General features: G+C 37.4%; 2 protein-coding genes and 2 non-coding genes across 4 annotated transcripts; 3 read left to right on the forward strand and 1 right to left on the reverse strand.

Annotated features, from left to right (window-relative positions):
• Positions 1-3,959: 3,959 nt before the first annotated feature.
• Positions 3,960-4,128, forward strand: LOC133311146 (small nucleolar RNA snoR143). The gene has a single exon (XR_009751529.1). It is a non-coding gene; the product is annotated as a small nucleolar RNA snoR143 (small nucleolar RNA).
• A 646-nt stretch (positions 4,129-4,774) lies between these two features.
• Positions 4,775-6,906, reverse strand: LOC133311124 (probable polyamine transporter At1g31830). The gene has a single exon (XM_061512148.1). It carries the CDS (start codon positions 6,435-6,437, stop codon positions 5,025-5,027), a length of 1,413 nt encoding a protein of 470 aa, XP_061368132.1. The 5' UTR covers positions 6,438-6,906; the 3' UTR covers positions 4,775-5,024.
• A 2,431-nt stretch (positions 6,907-9,337) lies between these two features.
• LOC133311076 (large ribosomal subunit protein eL13z-like) lies at positions 9,338-13,452 on the forward strand. The gene is made up of 5 exons (XM_061512091.1): positions 9,338-9,394; positions 10,615-10,730; positions 10,894-11,027; positions 12,688-12,846; positions 12,976-13,452. Exons 2-5 carry the CDS (start codon positions 10,622-10,624, stop codon positions 13,195-13,197), a joined length of 624 nt encoding a protein of 207 aa, XP_061368075.1. The 5' UTR covers positions 9,338-9,394; positions 10,615-10,621; the 3' UTR covers positions 13,198-13,452.
• Positions 13,453-20,546: 7,094 nt separating this feature from the next.
• TRNAN-GUU (transfer RNA asparagine (anticodon GUU)) lies at positions 20,547-20,618 on the forward strand. Its single transcript has one exon. It is a non-coding gene; the product is annotated as a tRNA-Asn (tRNA).
• The last annotated feature ends 7,204 nt before the right edge of the window (positions 20,619-27,822 follow it).

Here is a 27,822-nt window from a genome sequence, read left to right on the forward strand (position 1 = left end):
CTCTTTTTTGAAGCTGGTTGTCTCCCAAGCTTGTCACCTTCTCTTCTCCTCCATTTTTGTGAGCAAAGAGACATTTTCATCCATTAAACCTTCACCTTTGCACCTTGAGATAATGTGAAGTGGTCTTGTGAGTGGATGAGAATTCCTTTTTCTGAGTTCCAGCTTCTGAGTGTGAGGTGTAGGGGCTGACTTGTTGGTTTGAGTGTTGGGAAGCCTTTGTTCCTTGCTTGTTGAGCTTCAAGGAGCCACCTTTGGTGAAAAAACACCTTACTTGCTTGTCATTTTCGTGTACCTTGGGAGACAGAACCTTGCAGCTGTGTGGTGAGCTCCAAGAGAAACCTTTTCTGAGTTTTGAACCTTGGGTAAGCTTCACCAACCTTAATCATGAGTTTTAATGGTTAAAAATGGAGTCTTGGCATGTTTAATAAGTTAAACAAGTAACCAACGTGATAACTGACCTAGAAGCGTTTAAAGATGCATGCTTTAACGTTTAAAAGTGTTAAAAATGAAACATTGGGAGTGATATCTCGCGAAATGCAGAAACTACATTATGTCGCGAAATATCCGGATATGGATATCCGAATATGGGGTCTTGTGATATCCGGATATGGGATATCCGGATATGTCCCCGGCAAATATCCGAATATCCTGAGTTTTCGAAGAACAGTAACTGTACTATTCATACAGAAGGCTGTTATGGGTTTGTGGACCCTAGATTGATGAAGTGGGACTTCTGTAATAACTTATCTAAGTTAGAATCAAGTGATTAAGAGCTTGTGGCTTTGTGAGAAGCCTTAAGACATGAAACGTAAAAGAGAAGCGTTGTCTTTATGTTATATGCTTATGAGCTATGGTTGTTGATATGATTGCTGGTCCAAAACAGATTGTGATTCTGCTGTGTTTGGGCTTTGAGCTTGTGTGGACTCTTGTCTTGGATAGCTAGCCTGCAAGGTAAGTTTTCGTGTCCTCGTTTTAGCAATTGTGTGGTTCCACCATACCCTATGAGGGAATGGTTTATATGCATGATGTGTTTACATGCTTTAATAATTGAAAACGTTGTTGAACTTTATGTGCAAGTGCTTATAATATGTATGTGTTGTTCCACTTAGACGGTAAGCCAGAGTATGTGGCGTCATACAAGATGGTGACACTGTAGGTGGGTGCAAGTGGCGTCTTGTACTAGTGTGGGTAATAGACGTATTCCTGCATTTCTCTGGCTAGTAGATTAGTTATAACACACATGACATGATTATCTGCTGCATTGCACTAATTTTGGAACTTATACTGTTAAACTGCTTTTGGAACTTATATTGCACATGTAAGTGAGCTTGGGGTGGAAGATCCTTGAGGACCCCTTGTCTTACTGAGATTTCTGTTTAGAGATCTCACTCCACGTTTGGGACAGATATTTCAGGTTCAGGTAACCCAAGGGTTGAGACCTCGGGCGAAAGGAGGCCGGAGCTGAGTTAGACGTTTGCTGTTATGATTGTATGCTGGATGCTGTTATGTTATCTTGATGATTATGTTGTTATTATTGAGACTATTGTTGGGCTTTGTTGCCTTATTTGGTGAGCATGGGGATTGTCAATGCCACATTTGATTATGTATCGTTGTTTAGACTTGAGTTGTATAAACTATCAGGGTTTGTCCGACCTACATGTTGTAGTGCCGTGACTAGAGACACAGATAATGATTTACATATATATATATATATATATATATATATATATAAGGTTATTCAGTGTAGATAGCTGTCTTTTGCAATTTACATACAGGCAATGTTTGGGAAATGAATTAAGTAATTCAACTTGGTAATGAAAATGACGTCATAATTGAAAAGAAAAAGATATTCCGCATTTTTAATTAAGCGTGACTTAATACAATAACATGTTAACAAACCGGGTATACACGGGGTGTTACACTGTGCTAGTTTTATTCGAGCTTTTCTAACTTTGATGGGTGTTAGCAACAAGAAAATGATCCCTTTTAAATTTGAGAACCAAGGCAACTTTACTTATTAGACTTGATCCATAATGAATCACAAATTCCGACTCTCACTCACTTTTGCCATATTAGTGAAACATTGTGGTCTTGGCAATTTTAGATCCACTGTAGGTTATAAATTAATTAAAAAAATAAAATATTTCATAAAATATATTAATTTCGTTAACTCAGAGCATGGTTAGTTTATCTTTTTTTTTTCAAATGTTCTATCATTAAATTTGTTATTGTAAACTATTTTAAATATAAAAATTGGGGATATAATTTCTCATGTTGCATTAGACAATTTGTCGGATGTAACATAAAAAGAATAGGTGAGACCCACCGAGGAGAAAAGAAAGAAAGAAATAAATAGATCTCATTCACTTTTTTGTACGTTGTACAAGAGTCATGCAACATTAGAAAATATATCTCATCAAAATTAGTTTAATATCTCATTTCGTCCTTGATTTTCAATTGCTCTAAATGCTAGGCTTTTTCACCCTTTTGCCCCTCATTAATTATTTAATAACCATTTTGTCCTTTATTGCAAACTATCTACCAATCTGCCCCTTTTTAATCGATTAAATTGAATATTTAATCGATTAAATGGTCAAATGAAGATTTGATCGATTAAATCTTCAACTTAATCGATTAAATCTTCCTCTTTTTCTAAGAACAACCTTATGCATGAGATATTTAATCGATTAAATAGGGAGATTTAATCGACTAAATCTTCAAGTCAATGATTTTTGACCATTTTGACCATTTAATCGATTAAATTTTTGGCTTAATCGATTAAAGAAGGGCAGATTAGTAGATAGTTCTGAATAAGGGGCAAAATAGTTATTAAATAAGTAATGAGGGGCAAAAGCCCTAAATGTTAGCTTTTTTTTGGGAAAAGTTCACCAATGCCTATGTGGCTTCAGAATCACCTATGCCCCTGTGATTTTTTTTCTATCACATATGCCCATGTGGTTTGCAAAAGGGTATGTTTTTTTTATCACATATGCCCCTGTGGTTTTTTATTTTTTACAAAGCACAGGGGCATATGTGATAAAAAAAATCACAGGGGCATGGATGATACTGAAGCAAACCACAGGGGCATTGGTGAACTTTTCCCTTTTTTTTGTATTACTTAGAGGTATCCCCATTCAACCTCCTCCTATCACCTTGTCTTCAGAGTATGCCCTCGAAAACTATTCCCTCATTGGAACAACAAGTGCATTGAGTTTCGCCACCGAAGAAAAGATGAAATCTTGCTCGGAGTACAGCTACGAAGGCTATCCCTCATTGGAACAGCCGGTACATTAAACTTCACCACTGAAGGAAGGAGGAAACTAATCCCTTGTTCAAAGAGAAAGATACCTTCTTTGACTTCAAATATTTTTCAAGAATTCACGTGAAATAGGATTTAAACTCCTAACCCAAGAAAAGAGTTAAGTTACCAAGTTACCTTGGAAGTTAATAGCGGCCTTTTTTATTTATAAGCTCCTGACCGCATTTGATATTGAAAAGCACGCGAGAGAGCCCAATGATAACTAGGGTTTGTAAAAACTAAATAAATAAATAAATAGTGAACTGTAAACTAACGGTGCCGCTGCTATATATTCTCAAATCTGAACCATCATCCCCAAACCCTAGCTGCAGCAGCAACAACTGAATTTGGAATACGCCCCTTGCAGTGGCGTTGTTCTAAATTGTTCTCAACCAGTCTATACTCCATAGGCAGCACCTGAGATTCACTCACCAAAATCTCACTAACATTTTTTGGTTCCTTTAACATTTCACGCTTTGTGAAACCTTTTCACTTCGGTTTCCGATTCGAAAACCAATCCTCTGTTTGTCTTTCGCTGAACTCGAATCCTTCTTCTTCTTTTATGTGTTTCATGTGATGCTTTTATTTTATTTTTTGAAATTTTGTTTTCTTTTTTAAGTTTGATGGAGTTTGGAGAATGTTGAGTTATTGTTAAGATGCATTGCACATTATATATCGTAGGTCTCTCTGATTATGTATAGAGCGACCTTGAGCTATGGGTGCATAAATTAAGAGCTGATTAGTCAGCAGGCAGCCAGACAACTGCTGAGATGAATCCACAGATGAACAGCTCTTTCATGCTGTTTGTCTACTAATTCCACCTTACATCTTTTAACACCTTTTATGATTGTTAATTTCACAATTTGTCTTCAATAACTTTAATATTTTTTTCTTTTTTATTCAAGTGATATGGCATATAAACACTATCCTATTAATCAGGTCTTGAGATTACTGGTTCTGTTTACTGCATGATATAATACGTGTTCAAGATTTTGATTTGTAAATCATGATTTGAGATTCTCCTAAGGAGGGAATTCAGAATAATGTGACTATAGCGATAGTAGCTAGTTCTTGCCTAACTTAAGTTCAAAATATTTTAGCTGAAAATATCACTGAGCTCCCTCTAACATTTGTTTAGCTAGATGATAAAGATAAACGTGGAGTCAATTGTATTTGCAGAACCTAATCGAATAAGAAACGATCTTTTGCTGCAACTGTCTAAGATAACACAACTAATTCATTCCAAGAATGACATCAATACTGTTCAAAAATTAACAAGGTCTATCATAATTGGAGATAACGTCAAGTTTTTGTGCAGGACTAGTGTCGTTGAGGTATTTTCACGCAGGAAGCTCAATTGAGTAGCAGAGCACAATTAGATTATGAATTTCCAAATTTTATAATTTAGAAAAGAAAAATGGATACTGAGAAATCCTATAAATTCATTTCTTAAAACATTCTAAAACTCAGCTTAATTAATATCCTATCTATAAACAAAACTAAAAACACTGATGAACAGTTTATTTTGACAATATGTTATATATGTTGTAGACGGCAAAAATGTGAAATGCAGATAGGATACAAAGTTGATCTCGAATGGTTTTAGTGTTCAGAGACGTTGTAACTTGAGAAAAAATGCTTTAGGACCCTTCTCATCCCGGTTGGTGCAGCCATGTACATAGAGTGTGTAATTTTCTCTCAACAAGTCTCTTCAAAAAGGATCAATTTAATCCATCAAAGTGTGAATACTTTCCTCATTGTCAAGATCTGGGAGCTCAGAACTAACTGAGAACTTTATCCATCTCTTTTCCTCCATAAATTTAAGACAAGGTTGCATTACAAGGCCAATCACCACAGCAATGAGGCTTATAACCATTACTTTCAAGGAGGAGAAAGCCAATACAACACAAATCAATATTGTTGGAGGAATGCACATAAGAATTGCTCCAACTGTTCCCCCTGGTATCTTGTAAGGCCTAGATGCAGTGGGTTGTTTGATCCTCAACAATATGAATGCAATAAACTCCAAAATCATTCCAAAACAATACAAGAAATTCTCTGCAGCTACTATTTCTTGAAAGCTCAACCATGACAGTAAAATCACACCAGAGGCTGAAAAGAGTATTCCTATAAGAGGTGTTCCATAGCAAGACCTCTTGCCAAAGAACTCAGGTAACATTCCCCTCTCAGCCTTGCCTAGAAGTTGAAATGAGTCACTGCTCATTTCAGTAACAAACATTCCCATGTTTGACATTGCTGCAGCAGCTTGAAGCCACCATCTCAACCACACTCCTCCAACAATCTTAGCAATATCTGAGAAGTATCCATCAGTCCATAACTCCCTATTGAGGGGAACAACACCTGTGCCAATTAGCAGAGGGAAGAAGTATCCTAAAACTACTAGGATTAAAGCATAAAAGAGAGCCTTGGGAAGAGTTTTCTTTGGATTTTCCACTTCTCCAGCAAGAGTACTTATGGAGTCCCAGTAATTAAGATTCCAAAATAGAGTATTTAAATACAAATTCCAATCAACATCATCTAGATTTGTCACATACCATCTTGATGCATTCAAGTCCGGAATTGACAAGAGTCCCATAACCACAAAAGGAAGGAGTGAGAAAACCCCTAAAAGAACAGCAACCCATCCCACAATAGCTAAACCCCTATAGTTCAAGTAAGTGAGAACTAGAGTTAAACACCAAGTTGAAACAACTCTTGGTACTCCACCACCTAATGCAGGGATTCCTGATTTCAGATAATCAAGAAATAGAACTGGGTACAAAGCATTATCAATCACCCCACTTAGCCATTTCATCCAACCTTGCTGAAATCCCCAATAAGGACCCAAAGCAGATGAAACCCAAACCACATAACCACTGTTCTCAGGGAACATGGTACCCATTTCTGCAGTAATCAAAGCCTCAGGAACACTCCATATGAATGGAAAAACCAGGAACCCCATAAGGGTTAATAGGGGACGTGCTGCTTTCACAGTATCCTCAACACCAAAGGGTCCCCCAGAAACCTCATAGAAGATAAGAAATACCAGAGGAAGAACAGAAACTTTCATCCTATGGTTATCCCTTGGGTTAGGTAACTCATCAATGGTCACATACTCAGCACCATTCAACGCCCCCATGGCTTTCAGAACCTTACTTATTTATTATTAGCTGCAACCCTCAATTTCTGAAACCCAGCAAAAGGGATTCTTCATTACAGATATATAAAATCAAAATATCAAATCCAAACACAATCCCAAGGTATCAGAAACTTTAATGCCAATCAACTAACAACTCAGAAAAGATGCTTTGACAAATTTACTTGAAAAATATCATCCATTTATTCTCAATATCTGAAAATGAAGGGACTTGAATAACAGAAATTGATCATTTTCTATCCTTAGCAGAGATGAGATATATCAATTGAATTGATCAAAGAGAACCAAAACACACACACACAAAAACACACACACAGAGAGAGAGAGCAAGAGAAGAAAAAGGGATAAGAGGCACAAGATGATGATGAAAGAACAAAACACGAAAGATATCCATATCCTTTGAGGAAGTAGTCGATTCCATTGTGGAATTCAACAAAGAGGGAAAGGTGGCAGAACCTCAGGGCAAGAAAACAAAGAAGGCTATATTTGGATGGGTTTAGTCTTTGTCATTTTATAAGTTATATCAAAGACACGTAACTTATGTCATTTTAAGAAAGAGACAGACACAAAAAAATAGAAATTATGAGAGAGAGAAAGCGTGTGGTTTTTTTTAATTTAAAATTTAAATATTTTTTTCTATATCTATTTATCTCTTAAAAGAACGGAGTATTATGTCATTTAAAATGAGAAACACTTTTCTCTATTTGGATATATGCAAACGAACGATTTGGAGGGAATTGTAATATAATTATATTGCAAGAAATTGGAAATGGATTCTCTTGATCTTAAATAAAACACATGGCAATCACAATCATATAAAGAAAATTAACAGTAATAATATATAATTATTTATTGAGTTTGCTTTTTTTCAATTACTTATAACTTATCTATTGTATGTCCATGGGACGAAAATCATGATATTTTTGTAATTTTAATTTATTTCAGGATTATTATAGTCTTTATAATTATAATTTTTATATCTTTCAATCTCAAAACGACGTCATTTTGAGAGTAAATACAGATAACTTATTTGCAATAATTGCAGAATTTTTTCTTCTGTTATTTATATTATTTTATTTTTCTTATTATCATTGATCTATTTTTATATAATGGCTATGATTCTTCTACATGATCATATGTCATATTTTATTTAATATGAGAGTATCTATTTCCCAAGAAATTAAGGTGTAAACAGACCGCACAAGCTTAGGTTTATATTTGAATAGTTTGAATTTATAAAAAATATTTTGAGTATGTTTTGGTAAATTAATTTGGTATAGGCTAAATAACATACATGTCTATATTTAAAAAATAAAAAGTCAAATCTAAATTTCTTTATATATATAAAATAATATTTTATATTGATTTGATTTTTTTGAATAATTATTTTATTTTTATTTTAATTAGAATAAATAATAGCATATAGGCCAATCTATATGTTTATAGGTTAGGTCTTGTAAAAATAAATTTATGATTTATTTTGGAAACAAATTTCTTTTAGCCTCGATTCTATTCTATTTTATTAAATATATTAGATGGGGAAGGATATTGTGACAATCAATTTGTGTTACTATCAAGTGACTACCAATTAATCTCACCGTTAGATCGATTATGTTGATCCAACGGTTATATTTATTTCCTTCTTTGTATGGTCATGGTTTTCCAAATTTAATACTTTATATTTATTTTCACCTTTGTATGGTTATGATTTTTCATATTTAATATTTTCACTTTAAATATGGGAAATCATAACAATACAAAGATGAAAATAAATATAACTGTTGGATCAACATAATCGATCTAACGGTGAGATTAATAGGTAGTCACTTGGTAGTAACACAACTTGGTTGTCACAATATCCTTCCCCATATTAGATATTTATCAAAAAAAATATATAAGATTAAGGGTTCACTTTTTCTACAGTTATTGCATATAATAAGTTATCTGTAGTAAGCCTAATACGACATCGTTTTAGAGCGAAAATCATGGTGTTTTTGTAATTTTAATTTATTCTAGGTTATTACAGTCTTTATAATTATAATTTTTTAATCTATCAATTTCAAAACGACATTATTTTGAGAGTAAATACAGATAACTTATATTCAGTAAGTAACTGCAAAAATATTTTTGTCCTTAAACCTTAGTTAACATACAGTCATAGACTCCTCTCGAAATCATTTAAATTTGGATTAGATTATAATAAAGTTTATTTCATTTTTACTTATTCTTTTTATCTTTTTTATCCTACCTTGAAGTAACAAAATAAAATTAATTATTGTTTAATAATCTTTTTTATTATTTTGCTCATTTCAAAAATAATTTATCATTTTTTCTCTATTATATCATAATATATTTAAATAATGATATCATAATTTATTTTATTCCATCATCTTTCATTTTGTTTTATTCTACATGCCATTAATTGAACATAAAAAAAGGTCAAAAAGTTATTATAAAAGTAAAGTAGAAGAATAAAGGCTACTGTTACCCAATGGGTGCAGCTCAGTTGGTAATTTGACGCTGAGTTAGTGGGGTTGGATATGTGTTCGATTCCCGCTGAATGCATTCTTGGGGAGGGGGCTGAACCTTTAGCCATCACGGTTCCCCCGCACTCCGGATTAGTCCCATAGCCGGCCCAAAGAGTCGAAGCTCGTGGGGATACCGGAGGGAGCCAACTCGTCTTAAAGAGATAATTAGGGTTGGATAACTCAAAAATAAAATAAAATAAAGGCTACTGTTTCCTTTCCTATTTTTTTTTTTAATTCTTATTCCTAAGAAAATATATGTATAATTTTTGTAATTCTGTTTAAATGTTATTGGGTTAAAATTTAAACGGGCCGGGTTGAACCTTTTAAAACCTAGCATTAACCTTGCTGAGCGTTCCTCTCTCTTGGTGCAACGAGCTCCTTAGGCGTGTGAAGTGAAGAAAGGATCCTCAGGTAATTTAACACTTTAAGCCTTTCTTCTTCTTCTTAATTTGCATCACTTTTCTCTTTTCTTCTGTTTTGGGTTTCATATTTCTGCCAATTGTTACGTGCTCGACTTGGTTCTCTTTCGTTTCGATTCACAAAGTATCATAGTGTTTGGGCTTGTTTTGGAGGTTGAATTATAACTGTTTGCGACTTTTGTGTTTCTTTTGGTTTTGAAAGATGTGGGACTCGGGATTGTGTAATTTGTATTATTGATGAGCTATGCTGCATTCTTAGATAACAGACGAAAAGCTAGGGGACTATATATGCTCTTGCATTCCATGGTGATGTGTAGTTTTAAAAATTTAGTTTTATTCCATTTTATTTGTTTATTTTGTTTTGTGTTAAACATTTAAAATATGGTTAAGTTCATGAAATATTTGTATCAAATATATGAGCTCAATCATTGTAGTATTTCGAAAGAATGGTGCTGCGAGGCCATTGCGCATATTTTATAATAACACATGAAGATATATACCTGTTTCTTTGGGATAAGCCTTTTGAGTTGTAGGGATAACCATATTCTTAGAATAATGTTATTAAGAAACTTGTTGATTTATATTTAACACAACTATTCCCTCATTAGTGAGATGAAAAATGTGAAACAACTTTTTTTTTTTTTCAATGGATTCAATATATAAACTGATTTATTTGTTTTGTGCTTTAGTTGGTAAGTGTTACATAAAAAGATGGTCGTCTATTTCTATCCAAAAACTTATAACAATGATGATGATGGTCTATGGTTGATAGGGCTGGCAAAACGGGTTTGGCTTGATGAGCCGAGTTTTACAATCCGCCTAACCCCCCCTTTTTTTTAATGCAAAATGGCGGCCCTGACGGGGCGAGGTGGGGTGGGTCGAGTTTTTCAACCCACTTTCAAAAGCAGTGCTGGGCGGGTTGTCTTATTGTTTGGGGGGGTTGATGGTGGGGCGGGGTGCCCGCTTTGCCACCTCTATGATACTGGATAAATTCCTCTTGGTTTTAATAACCACCAAACTGCTGAATCTTTTGTTTTGGTATCATTCTAGCATTGTTTTCCTTATAGAGTATCAAATAAGGATTGATTTAGCTAGATCGGCATAGTGTAGTATTTTGGGTTTTGTATGTGATTCTTCTTGTTTATATTATCTAATGCTGATCAATTATTTTTATTTTTCTTGTTCTTTTATTGCTATTATTGTTGTCCGTAGGTAAGCCATGGTTAAGCATAACAATGTGATCCCTAATGGGCACTTTCGTAAGCATTGGCAAAATTATGTTAAGACTTGGTTCAATCAACCAGCACGGAAGACAAGAAGACGGCTAGGTATTTTTTATCTATATTCTTGATCTTTTTTAACTTTGAGGTAATAATTTATTAGTTAGTTTAGGCTAGTACTTGTTATTCAAGAATAAAGAATCAGTTTGAGTTAATATTGATCATTGCATTATTCAATTTTTATTTATTGAAATGTGGTTGCATTCTTCAGCTCGGCAGAAGAAGGCTGTTAAGATTTTTCCTAGGCCTACAGCTGGACCTTTTAGACCTATTGTTCACGGTCAGACTTTGAAATACAACATGAAAGTCAGAGCTGGGAGAGGGTTTTCTCTTGAAGAACTTAAGGTAAAATGACTTATTCTGTCCCCACTCATCCAAAAGCATCTGTTTTCAGTTATGACTCACGATAGATCCTTGATTGGTGGGGTGGTATTGAAGTTATCTGTAAAGAACCAATTCAACCCAAAAGCTTAAGCTGCTGGGTGAGGACTCTTTTAATAGTTTATGTTATTCTATAACACATCCTCTCATGCAAGAGTCTTTTGGGCTTAAAGCGTGGATATGACACAAGCCCAATTTTTTTGGTTTACTTTGTGTTTTTTCTTAATTCCACCTGAAAGTGGAGGCGGTGAGGATCGAACGTGTGACCTTCGTGGTCACTAAAACTCTGATACCATATAAAAAATTATTTCAACTCAAAAGCTTAAGCTGTTAGGTGAGTTACATTTAATGGTTTTATATATCTCTAACACGCCCCCTCACACTAGAGCTCACTTGGCTTGAAGGGTGAACAGTGCACAGACTCACCTATTTGTGCTAAAAAACTCCACAATACTTATTTAATTATTAATTAAACGGTGGCAGTGAGGATTGAACTCTTGAGTCTTGACCACTTAGTCATGTCGGCTTTAATACCATGTAAAGAACCATTTCAACCTAAAAGGTTAAGCTTTTGGGTTGAATTGACGCTTAACATGGTATCAGAACCTCATGTCACGGTTTCGATCCTCAGTGCCCCCCATTCTAATAATTAAATATTGTGGAGTTTCTTAGCATGATAAGTGCCACTTCAACCCAAAACCTTAAGGCATTGGGTAAGGATATATTAATTACTTTGTATCTCTCTAACACACCCTCATGCAAGAGCCCTTTGAGCTTGATGCGTGGATATAGCACAGACCTATTTTTTGGTCTACCTTGTACTGCACAGGCCCATTTTTTATTTAAAATTCCGTATTACCAATGGATTTGACATTTATAGCTGGTTGTACTTGTCGTGCTATGACTGCTACACGAATCTCTGAAACTAACAAAGAGGAAGACCCCTGCATTATGTCCTTTAGCTGTTTTGCTATGTGAGACCTTAATGCATCTTTGATTAATTGATCGTACTCCACTTAACACATTAATGGCCAGTTATTCCATGTGAAGTTTAGATTTCTGGATAAATTCTAATTGCTTACCTTTGTTTTCAGTTAAGTTTATGTGATTCATGTAGAAAAAGGCCAAAAAAAATATTTTGGCCAGTGATTAATGAAGAAAACCATGTATAAACATCAGAATTTATGCTTTTACCCATAGTAGTTAATTGCGCCGCAATAGCGTCGCGAGCCGCGCCGTATAGGCGTTGCGGTTCCTCGTCGCAAGAAACCGCGCCGCACTGCGCCAGAATGCAATAGCGGCTATTGCGATCGCATTTGTGGCCATATTGCTATCATAAGGCAAAATATCAATTTTGTCCTAAATTTAAATGTGTAACAGAAAAAATTTAAGGGTTTTTTAGTTTATCGGCGTCTCTCTTTGTCACTTATACTATCTCTGCCCTTAAAAAATGTGTCTTTTTGTCATTATTTCTATCATATATCTATTTCTTTATTTCCGCAACCGCAACCCGCTATAACGCTATAGTGTTTTTCGGGATTGGCCGCGACATGCCGCAATCCGCATTTGATAACTATGCTTTTACCTTTTCTTCCTGACATATTTCTTTTTTTATATATCATAGGCTGCTGGTATTCCCAACAAACTTGCTCCAACTATTGGCATTGCTATAGATCACCGCCGGAAGAATCGTTCGTTAGAACGTCTCCAAGAAAATGTGCAGAGGCTGAAAACGTACAAGGCCAAGTTGGTTGTGTTCCCAAGACAGGCACGCAAGATCAAGGTAATTTTAAATCTTCGAATCTTAGTTTGATGGTTGTGAGGGCTTTTTATTTGTTTTATTATCATCATTCCTGTGAAAGGAAGAAGCAATATCAAGTTTGAGATTTGTACGGACCTATTTCTTTTGCAGGCTGGGGATTCTGGTCCTGAGGAACTTGCAAATGCCACACAAGTTCAGGGTTCATACTTGCCCATTGTGAGGGAAAAGCCATCTGTTGATCTTGTTAAGGTTACAGATGAAATGAAGGCATTTAAAGCTTATTATAAGCTTCGTCTTGAACGCACAAACCAACGCCATTTTGGTGCCCGACTAAAGAGGGCTGCTGAAGCAGAAAAGGAAGACAAGAAATAATGACCTTGAGATGCCAATTTTGTAATCCCCCCCCTCGAGATTCTGCTCCCTTAGCTATATGAAGAGAATGCTCAATTTAAAGAAATTACCCTCTTAGGTGTTATTTGGTGAACTCATGTCTATTAATTGAGTTAGCACTCTGGTTTGTCTGAAATATTACTTTTTCTCATTTTGGTTGTTCAGGTTCTAGGTTTTTAAGTTCCTGCATATGTTTTCCACGCATTCAACATGCTCTTTTTTAGCGATATTTCTGTCTCTTGCATTACTAAATTTTTATCTTGACATCATAACTGGATATGGAATTTTGAGACTTTAGTTGGTGGCATTTGATGAGTCAGGGTGTGGCTGAAGTTGGGTTTTGAAAGCTTAGTTTTAGCCAACCATGATCATCACTACGTTTGCTGCAGCACAGCTTATAACTAATCTTGAGCTATTCTGATTTTTATTGTTTTGTTACAGTTATTTTTTTTTTGTTGGTTTTGCAATTAACTTAATCTTGTCTACATTTGAACAAGATCCTAATGAAATTATTCTAATTTACGCCTTGATAGAAACTATTTTTCTTTTTGAAAACTTTTTATTGATATTTTAGTTTCACGGTGTTTTTGCAGAGATTGCTCTCCAAACCCATTGAACAAGTATGTAATTCTATTAACAAATCTTTATTTTAGTGACCAATTTAAAAATTGTTTTAGTTTTGTTCATTTTTCCAGTTTAAACAGTTAATGCATTTAATTGATGGACTTGTTAGTCCATCCATTATTTATAAAAAGAAAAAACAGTCAATAATATAGTGGGATACAGTAGAGGCTAATATATATATTTTTTTTTGGGTACAATAAGGGGCTGAGTCCCAAGGAAAAAACAGAAGGAAAACTGAACGGAAAGAAAAACTTATGCAGAAAAAACAGTCACAACTCCGGAAGAAATAGCAACAAACTCTTCTCCAGGGTCAAGAGTATCAGCAGTGAGAAGGTTAACTAACTCCAAGTGGGGAGAGAAGAACAAATTAAGGCCAAAACTTCTGTTAATAACTTCTTTTGCAAGCCAATCCGCACACCTGTTGTTATCTCTTGGCACATGAGAAAGAGAACAACACCAGTCTTTAACTAAAAAATCTCGAATCTTAGCTACCAACGGGAGCTCTCGAGAGTCAATACCAGAAATGGTAAGAAGGCTTAAAGCTTGAATAGAATCAGTCTCCACTTCAATTTTTCTCCATCTCTGGTTCCAAGCAACTGATAAACCGTGGAACACAACCCATAATTCTGCTTGCAGGGGAGAACAAGAGCTGAGGAAGCTAGAGAAACCCCCAACCCAAACTCCATTGGAATCTCTAAGGATGCCTCCACAAGCAGCCATTGCACCAACTACAGCTCCATCTACATTTAATTTGATGTATGAATTTCTAATGATCATTTGCTCTTTTTTCAACCTGACAACTTTCAACTCCTCCAAATTATTAGAAATTAGGATGGTGGGATTGTCAGGTCTACTAAATCCCTCTTCATGCAGGTCCTTATTTCTCCAACTCCAAAGGAGATTACATACCATAAAAAAATAGTCTCTCCCGTCAATTGCTCGAAATTCAACCAGCTTTGTATTCAAAATCATCCAATCCAGAAACCAAATGTTTCTTTGATTAACAATAAAGAAACCAGCAGGAAGGGGTTGCAAGATAGGAGACACCAAATGTTCTTTGCTTTAGAGTAGTCTCTAAAAACATGTAAACTGTTTTCCACTTCGTCTGGGCAAAATTTACATCTATCAGAAGAGTTGCTCCATTTCGCAATTCTGTCTTTAGTGAGCAGTCTCTCATGATGCATCTTCCAGATAAGGAATTTGATCCTTTCTTGACCTGTCCATAGTAGAGGCTAATTTAATACGTATTGGTTGTAGACATTTGCTGTAGTAGGGACTAGTATAATCTTTTTTTTTTTCAGCAATGATCATTGCCTAGCTTTGATTTGGTGGAAAAGCTGTGTCAGGATTTTAGCGGACAATCCAGAACTAGGCAAATGAGTTTTTCTATGCTCTTTTCTTTTCAAAAGGTTTAGGAAACATTTTTTTCCACACATTTTAAGTTTGCAAGTGACATAAAATATGGTAAAAATTTGGGATTGCCGTGTTAGGGAAGTCCTTCTTGTTAAAGGCTTGGACCAGAATGTTCAAGTTTACAGGCTTGACATGCCGTGAATCCTCTTGAAAGAGAGGGGTGCCTTCGGGAATGCGGACACAGGTGGTGAATGGCTATCGTCAGCTCGTGTCATAAGGTGTTGGGTTAAGTCTGCAATGAGCACAACCCTTATGTTTAGTTGCCAACGTTGAGTTTGGAACCCTGAGCAAACTGCCGGTGATAAGTTGGAGGAAGGTGAGGATGACATCAACTCATCATGCCCTTTATGCCCTAGGCAACACATGTCTACAATGACCGGGACAAAGGAATAAGATCCCGCGAGGGGAGCTAACTCCAAAAACCCGTCATCAGTTTGGATTGTAGGCTGCAACTTGTCTGCATTAAGCCGGAATCGCTAGTAATCGCCAATCAGCCATACTGCGGTGAATTTGTTCCCGAGCCATGTACACACCACCCGTGACACTATGGGAGCTGGCCATGCCCGAAGTCGTTACCTTAACCGCAAGGAGGGGGATGCCGAAGGAAAGGCTAGTGACTGGAGTGAAGTCATAACAAGGTAGTCGTACTGGAAGGTGCGGTTGGATCACCTCCTTTTTAGGGAGAGCTTATGCTTGTTGGGTAGTTTGGTTTGACATTGCTTCACACCCAAAAAGAAGCGGACTATGTCTGAGTAAAAGTTGGAGATGAAAGTCTTCTTTCGTTTCTCGACGGTGAAGACTAAGCTCACGAGCTTATTATCCTAGGTCGGAACAAGTTGATAAGAGCTCCTTTTTTCTCTCCAGTGTAGTGACATGGGGGCGAAAAAAAGGAAAGAGAGGGATGGAGTTTCTCTCGCTTTTTGCATAGCGAGCCCCGGTTGGAGGCCTGCACTTGGGCTATTAGCTTAGTGGTAGAGCGCACCCCTGATAATTGCGTCGTTGTTACTGGACTGTGAGGGCCACATGGATAGTTCAATGTGCTCATCGGTGCCTGACCCTGAGATGTAGATCATCCAAGGCACATTAGCATGGCGTATTTCTTCTATTCGAATCGAGGTTTGAAACCAAACTTCTCCTTAGAAGGATAGTTGTGGCTATTTAGGTGAGATCCAATATAGATCTAACTCTCTATTCACTCGTGGGATCTGGGCAGGCCGGGGGGGACCACCACAGCTCCTCTTTTCTCGAAGATTCATACATCCCTTATCAGTATATGGACAACTATTTCTTGAGCACATGTTTAGGTTCGACCTCAATGGAAAAAAATGGAGCACCTAACAATGTATCTTCACAGACCAAGAACTACGAGGTCGCCCCTATCATTCTGGGATGACGGCGGGATCGTACCATTCGAGTCTTTTTTTTTCATGCTTTTCCCGGGGGTCTGGAGAAAATTGCAATCAATAGCTTTTTCCTAATCCTTCTTACCCGAAAGGAAGAGCGTGAAATTATTTTACGCTTGACTGATAAATATCCGACTTCTTGGTCTTCGACCCCCTCAGTCACTATGAACACCCCTGATCAGTGCAATGAGAAGTGTCTATTTATCTATCTCTTGACTGGAAATGAGAGCTGGTTTGAAAAAGGATCTTAGAGTGTCTAGGGTTGGGCTAGGAGGGTCTATTAACACCTTCTTTTTTCTTTTTGTCGGAGTTATTTCACAAAGACTTGCCATGGTAAGGAAGAAGGGGGAATAAGTACACTTAGAGAGTGCTGTACAACGGATAGTTATATGCTGCGTTCGGGAAGGATGAATCGCTCCCGCAAAAGAATCTATTGATTCTCTCCCAATTGGTTGGACCGTAGGTGCGATGATTTATTTCACGGGCGAGGTCTCTGGTTCAAGTCCAGGATGGCCCAGCTACGCCAAGGAAAAGAATAGAAGACTGACTTGACTCTTTCATGCATGCTCCACTTGACTCAGGGGATATAGCTAAGTTGGTAGAGCTCTGCTCTTGCAATTGGGTTGTTGCGATTACGGGTTGGATGTCTAATTGTCTAGGCGGTAATGATAGTATCTTGTACTTAAACTTGTGGCTCACTTTTTCTATGTAATGGAAAACATGACCGAAACATGCCACTGAAAGACTCTACTGAGAGAGAGATGGGCTATCAAGAACGTAGAGGAGGTAGGATGGACAGTTGGTCAGGTCTAGTATGGATCGTACATGGACGGTAGCAAGAGTCAGTGGTTCTCCTAAGGTTTCCTTATTTGGGATCCTGGAGAAGATGATCAAGCTGGCCTTTGCGCACTATCTCCCTTCAACCCTTTGAGCAAAATGCGGCAAAAGGAAAAAAATCCATGGACCAACCCCATCGTCTCCACCTTGTAGGAACTACGAGATCACCCTAAGGACGCCTTCGTTCCAAGAGTCGCGGACCGACCATATAACCCTGTCCAAAAAGCAAAACACATCAGTTATACACTCTTAGATTGGACAGTAAGGGTCGGAGAAGGGCAATCACTCATTCTTAAGACCAAAGAATCGGGTGGAAAGGGAAGGGGGGAAGCTCCCTATTCCTGGTTCTCCTGTAGCTGGATCCTTCGAAACCACAAGAATCCTGAGTTAGAATGAGATTTTAACTTAGCACCTTTTGAGAAGAGTTGCTCTTTGGAGAGCACAGTACAATGAAAGTTGTTAGCTGTGTTCGGGGGGGAGTTATTGTCTATCGTCAGCCTCTATGGTAAAACTAGTCGGGGCCTGAGAGGCGGTGGTTTACCTTGTGGCAGATGTTACCCGTTCGAGTCTGCTTATCTCCAACTCATGAACTTAGCCGATACAAAGCTATATGATAGCACCCAATTTTTCTGATTTAGAAGTTTGATCTATACTACGATTTCTCATTCATTGACGTTGATAAGATCATTTCATCTAGCAACATCTTAGGATGGGGCATATCTTTCCAGTGAAGGTCGAGGTTCAAATGGGAAATGCTTTTGGTGGATACTTAGGCACCCAGAGACAAGGAGGAGCGTAGTAAGCAACAAAATGCTTTGGGGAGTTGAAAATAAGCATAGATTCGGGGATTCCTGAATAGGTCAACCTTTCAAACTGTTGTTGAATCCACGGGCAGACAAGAGACAACCTGGAGAACTGAAACATCTTAGTAGCCAGAGGAAAAGAAAGCAAAAGCGATTTCCGTAGTAGCAGCGAGCGAAAGAAGGGGGGGTTATGGGAGAGCTATACAAGCGTCGTGCTGCTAGGTGAAGCGGTGGAGTGTTGCACCCTAGATGGCGAAAGTCCAGTAGCTGAAAGCATCACTAGCTTACACTTTGACTCGAGTAGCACGGGACACGTGGAATCCCATGTGAATTAGCAAGGGCCACCTTGCAAGACTAAATACTCCTGGGTAATCGATAATGAAACAGTACCGTGAGGAAAGGGTGAAAAGAACCCCTATTAGGGAGTGAAATAAAACATGAAACCGTAATCTCCCAAGTAGTGGGAGGAGCCCAGCCCAAGGCTTTGACTGCGTGCATTTGAAGAAAGAGCCAGCGACTCATATGTAGTGGCTTGGTTAAGGGAAACCACCAGAGCCATAGCGAAAGCAAGCCTTTATAGAGAAATTGTCACTGCTTATAGACCCGAACCTGGGTGATCTATCCATGGCTAGGATGAAGCTTGGGTGAAACTAAGTGGAGGTCTAAATCGACTGATGTTGAAGAATCAGCGGATGAGTTGTGGTTATGGGTGACTCAAACCCAGAGCTAGCTGGTTCTCCTTGAATTACGTTGAGGCATAGCAGTTGACTGGACATCTAGGGATAAAGCACTATTTCGGTGCGAGCTGCGAGAGCAGTGCCAAATTGAGGCAAACTTTGAATACTAGATATGACCTCCAAATAACAAGGGTCAAGGTCGGCCAATGAGATGATGAGGGATAAGCCTCATCGTCGAGAGGGAAACAGCTCTGATAACCAGCTAAGGCCCCTAAATGACCGCTCAGCGATAAAGGAGGTAGGGGTGCAGAGACAGCCAAGAGGTTTGTCAAGAAGTAGCCAACCTTGAAAGAATGCGTAATAGCTCACTGATCGAGTGCTCTTGCGCCGAAGATAAACGACGCTAAGCAATCTGCCAAAGCTATGAGGTGTACAAATAATAAATCGTAAGAGGAGCGTTTCGCCTTAGAGGAGGACCCACGCGAGCAGTGGTGGACAAAGCGGAAGCGAGAATGTCGACTGGAGTAACACAAACGTTGGTGAGAATCCAATGCTTCGAAAACCTAAGGGTTCCTCCGCAAGGTTCGTCTACGGAGGGTAAGTCAGGGCCTAAGATCAGGCTGAAAGGCATAGTCGATGGACAACAGGTGAATATTTCTGTACTACCCCTTGTTGGTCCCGAGGGATGAAGGAGGCTAAGTTAGCCGAAAGATGGTTATTGGTTCACGGACGTAAAGTGCCCCTACTTTTTCTGGGTAAGAAGGGGTAGAGAAAATGCCTTGAGCCAATCTTCGAGTACCAGGCGCTACAGCGCTGAAGTAACCCATGCCTTTTCTTTGAATGCAAAAATTACGTATTGAGTTTGGATTCTTGTATCTATAATTGAAAAAGTTTTTGTGATTCTTTACAAAGAAATGAAATAAAAGATATGGTAAAGTTATAAAAGTTATTATATGAGGTCTACCCAGTGCTAGATGCAAAGGCGCATAATAGATCGATATGAACATGATGAACTGTCCCATAATAAACCCAATTGTTGCTGATACTTTCTTCCTATCCCTTCTTCAATAACCCGAGCTCGAAGAAGGAAGAGATACGACGGCCCTATGGAGAATGTCGTCAGAAGTCCATAACAGAGTCCAACCACAACGACCGAATTAATTATCTTCATGCATAAGGATACTATATTATCCCGTATAAAAGATTGAAAAATCATTGCAAACCTCTATTTTTCTTTTCTATTGCAATTTTTTTATTATTATATTGTGATTTTTCAACTTTTCATATTCGATATATATATATATATAGAGAGAGAGAGAGAGAGAAAGATAGACTATAAATGACATCTCGTATCTCAATGACATCCAAGATAGGATATTCAATGGATGGAATTAGTATATGGATGGAATATAATGAAATAGAGTCACTTTAAGGTTCCCCATGAAATGAGGCATGGAACAGAGCCACTGCGAAGAAGTTCCATTAGTTACGAAGGAAACTTCAAGTTTATATTGGTCATAGGTTGAGAACGGGAGAACGGGAATGGAAATCTAAGAGATGGAACTTCCCATTGTTCCTCAGTAGCTCAACGGTAGAGCGGTTGGCTGTTAACTGACTGGTCATAGGTTCAAATCCTACTTGGGGAGATTTGATTCGTTCAGAATTCTTTTATTCGAAAGGAAAAGATTCGCTTTGACCGTTAAAAATAGGTAACCCGTTCCCCCTATCTTTGTTTCTATTGTATTCTATCTCATCTTATCCCAATGTGTTTTGTGATATTTGAGAATCGTCATCAATACTTTGGTTTAGGTTTGGGATACTCCTTTGTTTTGCAGTCCGAGACTATTTAAACTAACCCATTAAGAATTCTCAGATGTACTAGTATTAGCAATAGCAAGTGTATCTTTGATGCAATCATAAATTCTCCTGAGAGGCCACAATTACCACGAGAAAACATATTCACGACGAGGAACACATTTTTGCTATGTTACTAATGTTTTACTTTACTTGTTCTACTATTCTGCCCAAGCTTGGTTGAGGAAGAATTACGAGGCGTAAAACCAAAAAAATATATGCGGATTCCAAGAGTAGGGCATACTATGTTTATTTGAATATATCCATCATTTATGAAAATTTTTGTGTTTTCTTTTTGTTTTAAAATAAATTTTTGTTTTAAAATAAAAAAGAAAACAGTAGAGTAAGGCCATTTCATTTTGACAAAATACCCACACCCAAGTTCCATAGCTTTGGATCCGTTAGCCCGATCATGAATTTCCTACCCCCAAAGGGAAGGGTCCTTCCCCTTTAGGCCGGTTGTGGGCGAGGAGGGATTCGGACCCCGACACCGTGGTTCGTAGCCACTTGCTTAATTCTCTAAGCTACAGGCCCCACCCCTGGATTTGTTCCTCGGAATACCCTAAAAAGGTAAACCTTTCCTCTCCCCAGCCATTTCATTTCGGCTTAAAAAGATGTGAAAGCGCGCCTCTATAAGAACAATTTGTTCCGAGGTGTGAAGTGGGAGAAAAAGGATTTCATAATAGGGGTTTTGAATAAGATGACCTTTTTATTTTCCATTCTTATTCGTTTTTCAATATGAAAAACAAATAAGAGTGTTAAACTTTTTTTTTTATCATCCTAGCGCCAAGCTATTTTTTCGCAGGACCTCCCCTACAGTATCATCATCGTAGTAGAGTTTAACCACCAAGCTTGGGATGGATTGTGTGGTTCCTCTATGCCTAGGACACCAGAATATCAAACCATAAGTGAAGAAAGGCATGAGATAAAAGAAAGCATATTGGCTATTCATTGTGTGACTCAAATCCTTGACTAGGGGGACACCAAGTGCCTCTACCTTTCCATCCCTTGGATATATCGGGGGGGGGGGGGGGTTAGAGCTTTTGGTTTTTTCATGTTGTCAAAGAGTTGAACAATGAAAATAGATGGCAAGTGTCTGATTGAATGGATCGGGTCAAGTGGGAATAAGGTTCAAGTCTACCGGTCTGTTAGGATGCCTCAGCTGCATACATCACTGTACTTCCACTTTACCCCTATCGTTAATGAGAAACGGCTCATCTCGCCATGACCTTCTCTTGAATTCTCAAATCTTCTTTCGCTCCATCCCTGCAGGGGTAGAGAACCCATCAATGTCTCGGCTGTTCTACCAGAGGCTCTGGGGAAAGGAAGTCAGAATAAGAGATAAAAAAATTATAAAGGCTCTAAAAGTATGTACAAAAAGACAAGCGCGGTAGAAAAGATGATAAATGCAAAGATCAGTCGAGCAAGAACAATGGCTAATCAGGCAGAAGTCTGTCCCCCGACGGGGATAAAAAGAAGAATAAAGAGTCAATGCTCTCCAAAAAAACACTAAGGCATCTTCATCGCAGGGGCGATAATAGAAAAATAAGTCCCCTAGTCTAGAAAGCCAAGCAAGATTTTGGTTTGACGAGATCCAACATGCAAAGGTTAACACCATTTCCAAAGGGTACGTCGATAGAGAGACCCCACCAATGCAAGGAAGAAGCATTTGAAGCGATGCATAGCGGTGGTTTGCAAACCCATAGCAAAGAACCTTTAGGGGAGATGAAGAAAATGATTATAATAACAATGTGAAATTGGTAATTGATTAAGAATTTAATCATGATTGTGATAGACAAATTAGGTGGAAAATCTAATTAGGTGAAAATAAGTCACTTTTGAACAAAGGGAAAATAGTAAAAGTTTTGGGGTAAAAATGTAATTATACAAAAGTTTCCCAAAATTTAGAAATAATGAAGTGTGAAACTATTGGATTACATTAGTGAATGTTAGAATAGTGTAAAAATGGCTAAGTCTTGAACTATGAAGGTTTAATGAAAGAGGGCATTATAGTAATTGACTATGCATGATTATTTGACTTTGTCAAACTTGAATTAAGTCTTAATGACTTGTAACTTTCGGTCATAAAGCATCTCACCATCGAGCTTTCTTCCTTCATTAGTCGTGAGGGCCATTGTTGAGAGCTTAAAGAGCTTGAAATCCCAACTTTTGATTTAGGCCCTAAACACTTAGCGGTGGTAATGAAAAATGTGTAGGATCACTTTGTGATCATAACCCACAAAAGGAACTCGATTGAAAATCATTGTGTGAGGAGAAATCCTCTCTTGAAAGTGGCGCATCTTTTGGTGTTGAGGAGCTAGGAAGAGCTTTTGATCTTCTTGGAGCTTGAAGATTACTCCTAGCTTGCTTGTGAAGTGATATGTGGTAAGAAAACTTCTTATTCTTTGAGTTTAACGAAGATTTGATTTTAGATTTTCTTTGGAAAATATTAATGATATGATGGTCTTGGAGTAAGATTTGGAGATTATTTATGTTGGAAAGTTTGGTTAGGAAGATGAATAAACGGTGAAAAAATGTATAAATATCCATTTGGAACACTTGGTTGATTTTCAAAAATTTCACATGTTAAAGTGTGGGATTACTTGTGTTTCAAGTAATGTGTCATGGGTTGTTGATGGTGTTTGTCTTCATTCGGGTTCTAGGATTGAATCAAGTGAAAAATTGGTGAGCAAGCAATCATTGGATGAGCTAATACATCTTGGCATTGAATTTTGAAGTGTTCAAGATTAGGTAAGTGATTAATGTGTGATATTGACAATGAGATGTTCAATAGCTATATATTGATTTGTATGTCAAATTGATGGTGTTCTTTACCTTGAATTATGTGTTGGTTATAGCAAGCTTGTGAGTGTTGATATTTCAAGTAATTTGAAGTGTGTGTGGATTTACTTATGCTTTAAGCAAGCAATTGGATAGGGAGTTTTGAGATATAAGCTTTTGGTCTTTAAGGTTAATCCTTTATTGGTTCCACCAGACTCTGCAAGAGTTGTGGTTTGATATGGTGTTTGTAAATGCACTAGATTTGGACTAATGCATTGATACACGTATGTGTACGTTGTATGTGAAACACAAGACGAACAATTCCTTGTGTTAGACATAAGATGAACAATTCCGTATGTTTGGTATAAGATGGACAATTCCTTATACTCAGTATGTTGCAAGATGGATAATTCCTTGTGTAATTCATACTTGATAGTTCTCTAGCCAGCAGAATTATTTGTTGTATGAGCATTCCAATGACGGTGTATTGACCAGAGGGATGCCTTGATTGATATAGATGTACATTGCATGGGTATATGTATACTGTGTTGTCTGTATTTATTACTTTTACACTTAAGTGAACTTAGGGGTGGAGGAATTCTTCAAAGATCCCTAGTTTACTGAGAGTATCTCACTCCCTATGGAGATGATATTTCAGGTATAGCTACCGATACCAGAGGAGTTGGACCATCCCTTGACAAACCTATTTTGAGATATTGGTTCAAATGTTGTATATTTGATATCATGTGTGATTCTTATGTTTTAAGTATTCCATAATGTATATTTGGATGTAAAGCTTTTGAGATTATGTTGAGAATGTGATATGTACATTTATGTTTGAAGAGGCTTGCATGCCTAGTAATGTAATTGTTATCATGCAATATGTATTATGTTGGCATTGCATTTTGATATATGAAATGCTTGATTGTGGAATTGGAAAGATCCATGGATGGATCATAGACTTATGCCTTGAATTGGCTAGAACTATGTATGATAAATGCACTACAATGTCAATTTGGTGAAAGAAAAATATTTGGTTTGAGAATCAAACTAAAAATAAGATATCTAGTCTTACGATCCATTTTTCATATCCTATATGATAGATTTGAACCTCATGATCTGCCTGAAATTTGTATATCTTTCTCTTATCTTTCTAATGATATTAAGATTGTATCAATCAAATAAGGGGGACTCAAGTTATGGCTGAAATACCAAAGGATGTTTTTGTCCCCTATTCTACGACTCTCCAAGCGCCATGGTGAAGCTTTTGGCGCCAAGGTTGGCACTCCAGGAACAATGGTGGTGCTCCAGGTGCCACAAAATAGTGATAAACATGCTGCGGGTTGATGCTACGAGCGCTAGCCTACTATTGTCTTCAGCATTGCTTAGTAAAACGAGCACAACTGGAGCTAAAGAGCTTCAAATTGAGTGCGGTTTGGACCTATGTGAGGCTAACACATAGATCTTTAACCCGGTAAAATATTTGAACCATTGTATGAGTAGTTCAATCATAGTTTAATTTTGATGCTGCTTCCCTATTTTTAAAAATTCAATTTGAAGCAGTTGGCTTACAACATGCGTATCTTGAGCTATACAAATTAAGTAGAGGCTTATAATATGCCGTTGGAAAGATAAAGATGTCTAGTTTATCATAATAAACATAGGAATTTAAGATGAGGGCTAGCAGTCCTAATTTTACGAAATTCAATGTATGTTCGGTATTAAATGAACAAGTGATAAGGTTTCAAAGAGATGAGTATTAAGTATGGTTTTGTCTCGTAAATTAATAGTGTGGGGCACTAATTAAACATGTTTAAGATAAGTTAATGCATAATTAGTTCAAGTATAAAATGAAAATTTTTATAAATAATTCCGCATTTAATTACTCTGATTATTGTTACGCTTAATACGATATGTGATGATAGCAAACCGGTCATGAACATGGTGTTACAATGATGATGCCATAGTCATTCAAGGCATCATAGCAGACTATGGCGTCAACAAAATGTATGTAGACCACGACAGTTCAGCTTGCATCATGTTCTTGTTATGTCTTAAAGCCATCGACTTAAATGTCAAGGATCTTACCCCTTGCAATAGGGACCTCGTGGCATTTAATGGGGAAAGAAAGATGCCACTCAACATGATAGAGTTGCACCTTTTTTAAACAAGACGCCAACCTCCAAGTTCACAATGGTGAAATTTCTTGTAGTAGATACTCGATCGACCTACAATGTCATCTTGAGGCATAGAACGTTGGCACATTTTAAAGCGATAATCTGTCACCCCCACCTGAGCATGAAATTCATTGCTATACAATTAAAGGGGATTAACAAATGGCAAGAAGTTGTTATAATATTAGCCTTAAACCAGCCAACATGAGGTTTGAGGAAAATAAAGAGGGTGAGAACAATAAAGGCACTCAAGAGCTGCAAGAAGGGAAAAGAAAAAGTTTCCCACTATTTAATGACAGAGTTTGATTCGAGAGACAACCCAAGAGCAGAACATTTGTGCCCAAAATCGGGTGAAGAGTTAGAGCATATGATCTTGGGAAGCTCTAAGAAACAAACAACAAAGATCAGAGCCATCATAGTGCCTTATATGAAAAATAAATTAATAAAGTTTCTTAAAGACAATAAGGATCTTTTTGCATGGACCCTTTCTGAAATGCCAAGCCCAACCTTTTGCTATTATAAGCTTTTAATCTACCCAAAAGCCAAATCGGTCGATCAGAAGAAAAGATAAACTGGACCTGATCAGCAAAAAATAATTGACGCAGAATAGAAAAGGCTGCTCGACACATGCTTTATTCATGAAGTAGAATATACCACATGGCTTGCAAATGTGGTGTTGGTAAAAATTTCTAATAGTTGGTGGAGGATGTGTGTAGATTATATTGATTTAAATAAAGTCTTCCGCAAAGATTCATATCCTTCGCCAAGCATAGAATAGTTAGTAGACAATGCTTCTAATTTTAGGATGTTTTCTTTCATGTACTCTTATTCAGGGTATAATCAAATCCCCATCTATACAGACAAAATGACATCTATCATGCAAAAAGAAAACTATTGTTACTCGATGATGTCATTCGGCCCGAAGAATGTAGGGGCCACCTATCAAAGATTGATGAATAAAGTTTTCAAAGACCAGATCAACCGAATCCCAGAGGTTTATATTGGTGACATGATAGTGAAGTCATTTAGTGAGGAAGAGAATTTACAACACTTGGCATTATTCTTCAATCAATTGAGGAAGTATAGCATGAGACTAAATCCATGAAAGAGTGCCATTGGGATGCCGACCAGGAAATTCCTTGAATCCATGTCGATCAAGATGGGCATTGAAGTCATTTATATGTCGGGCAATATATTTGAGATGAGAAGCCCACAAACAATAAAAGAACTGTAGCAGCTAATCGATCGAATAGCAACCTTGACGCGTTTCTGGGCCAACTTAGCACACAAGTTGCTTCCTCTATTCTCGCTGTTGAAGAAAAGGAAGTCTATCAAGTGGACACAAGAATGGAAATCCACTTTTGAAGAGTTCAAGAAGGTATTGGCCCCATTGCATGTCTTAACCAAATCACTTTACATGGCAGTCAAAAATGAAACAATCAACTCCGTCCTAAGTGTGGCAGAACCTTGGTATAAATAATAAGCAAGAAAGATGTAACAAGTGAGGAAGACGAAGAGATTCTAAAGGTGAATAAGTTCTTGACAAAGGGGGAAGAAAGATTTTGTAGTATGATGAAGTGGCAAGAGAGGTTTTATATAACATCTTATGGCAACAAAACTTTGAAGAAGAAAAGAAATATAAAGAAGAATTGCTAGATCATTAGAAGATTCAAATGAAATGACCTGATTAAGGGAGATTCTGACATTTCAAATGATTTTTCCATCATCATTTAATGCCAGGAAAAAAGTTGTAAGCGCTAAAAGCGTTCATGATGCAACACGTAAAACAAGGAATGTCCCTTATCCTTAGTGCGACATGTAGCGACAAGCAGCCACTAAAACACCTAATTAATGTAACAATCTAAAAGACACAACATATAATATCTTTAACACACAATGCACAATTAGATGTGCCAAGATAGTTTAAAGAAGAAGACGTCTCTAACTTCGCCAAAGGAGAAATTCAAAATGATCCTTGTTCCTGCAACAAGTTTACTTCTGCAATAGGCTTGTCAAAAAGTCAACATAAGGCTGCCAGAGT

The sequence above is a fragment of the Gastrolobium bilobum genome, unplaced genomic scaffold, assembly GCF_033153095.1.
Source record: "Gastrolobium bilobum isolate Gb01-03AN ecotype WA unplaced genomic scaffold, APGP_CSIRO_Gbil_v1 utg33789, whole genome shotgun sequence".
NCBI classification, from domain to species: domain Eukaryota; kingdom Viridiplantae; phylum Streptophyta; class Magnoliopsida; order Fabales; family Fabaceae; genus Gastrolobium; species Gastrolobium bilobum.

What these genes read in the sequence shown, in the direction of transcription:
- LOC133311124 (XM_061512148.1), bottom strand. Translation starts at nt 6,437, where the DNA reads ATGGGGGCGTTGAATGGTGCTGAGTATGTGACCATTGATGAGTTACCT.
- LOC133311076 (XM_061512091.1), top strand. Translation starts at nt 10,622, where the DNA reads ATGGTTAAGCATAACAATGTGATCCCTAATGGGCACTTTCGTAAGCAT. An exon ending in GAAGACAAGAAGACGGCTAG is followed by an intron (nt 10,731 to 10,893) that starts GTATTTTTTATC and finishes TGCATTCTTCAG; the next exon opens with CTCGGCAGAAGAAGGCTGTT. An exon ending in GACAGGCACGCAAGATCAAG is followed by an intron (nt 12,847 to 12,975) that starts GTAATTTTAAAT and finishes TTTCTTTTGCAG; the next exon opens with GCTGGGGATTCTGGTCCTGA.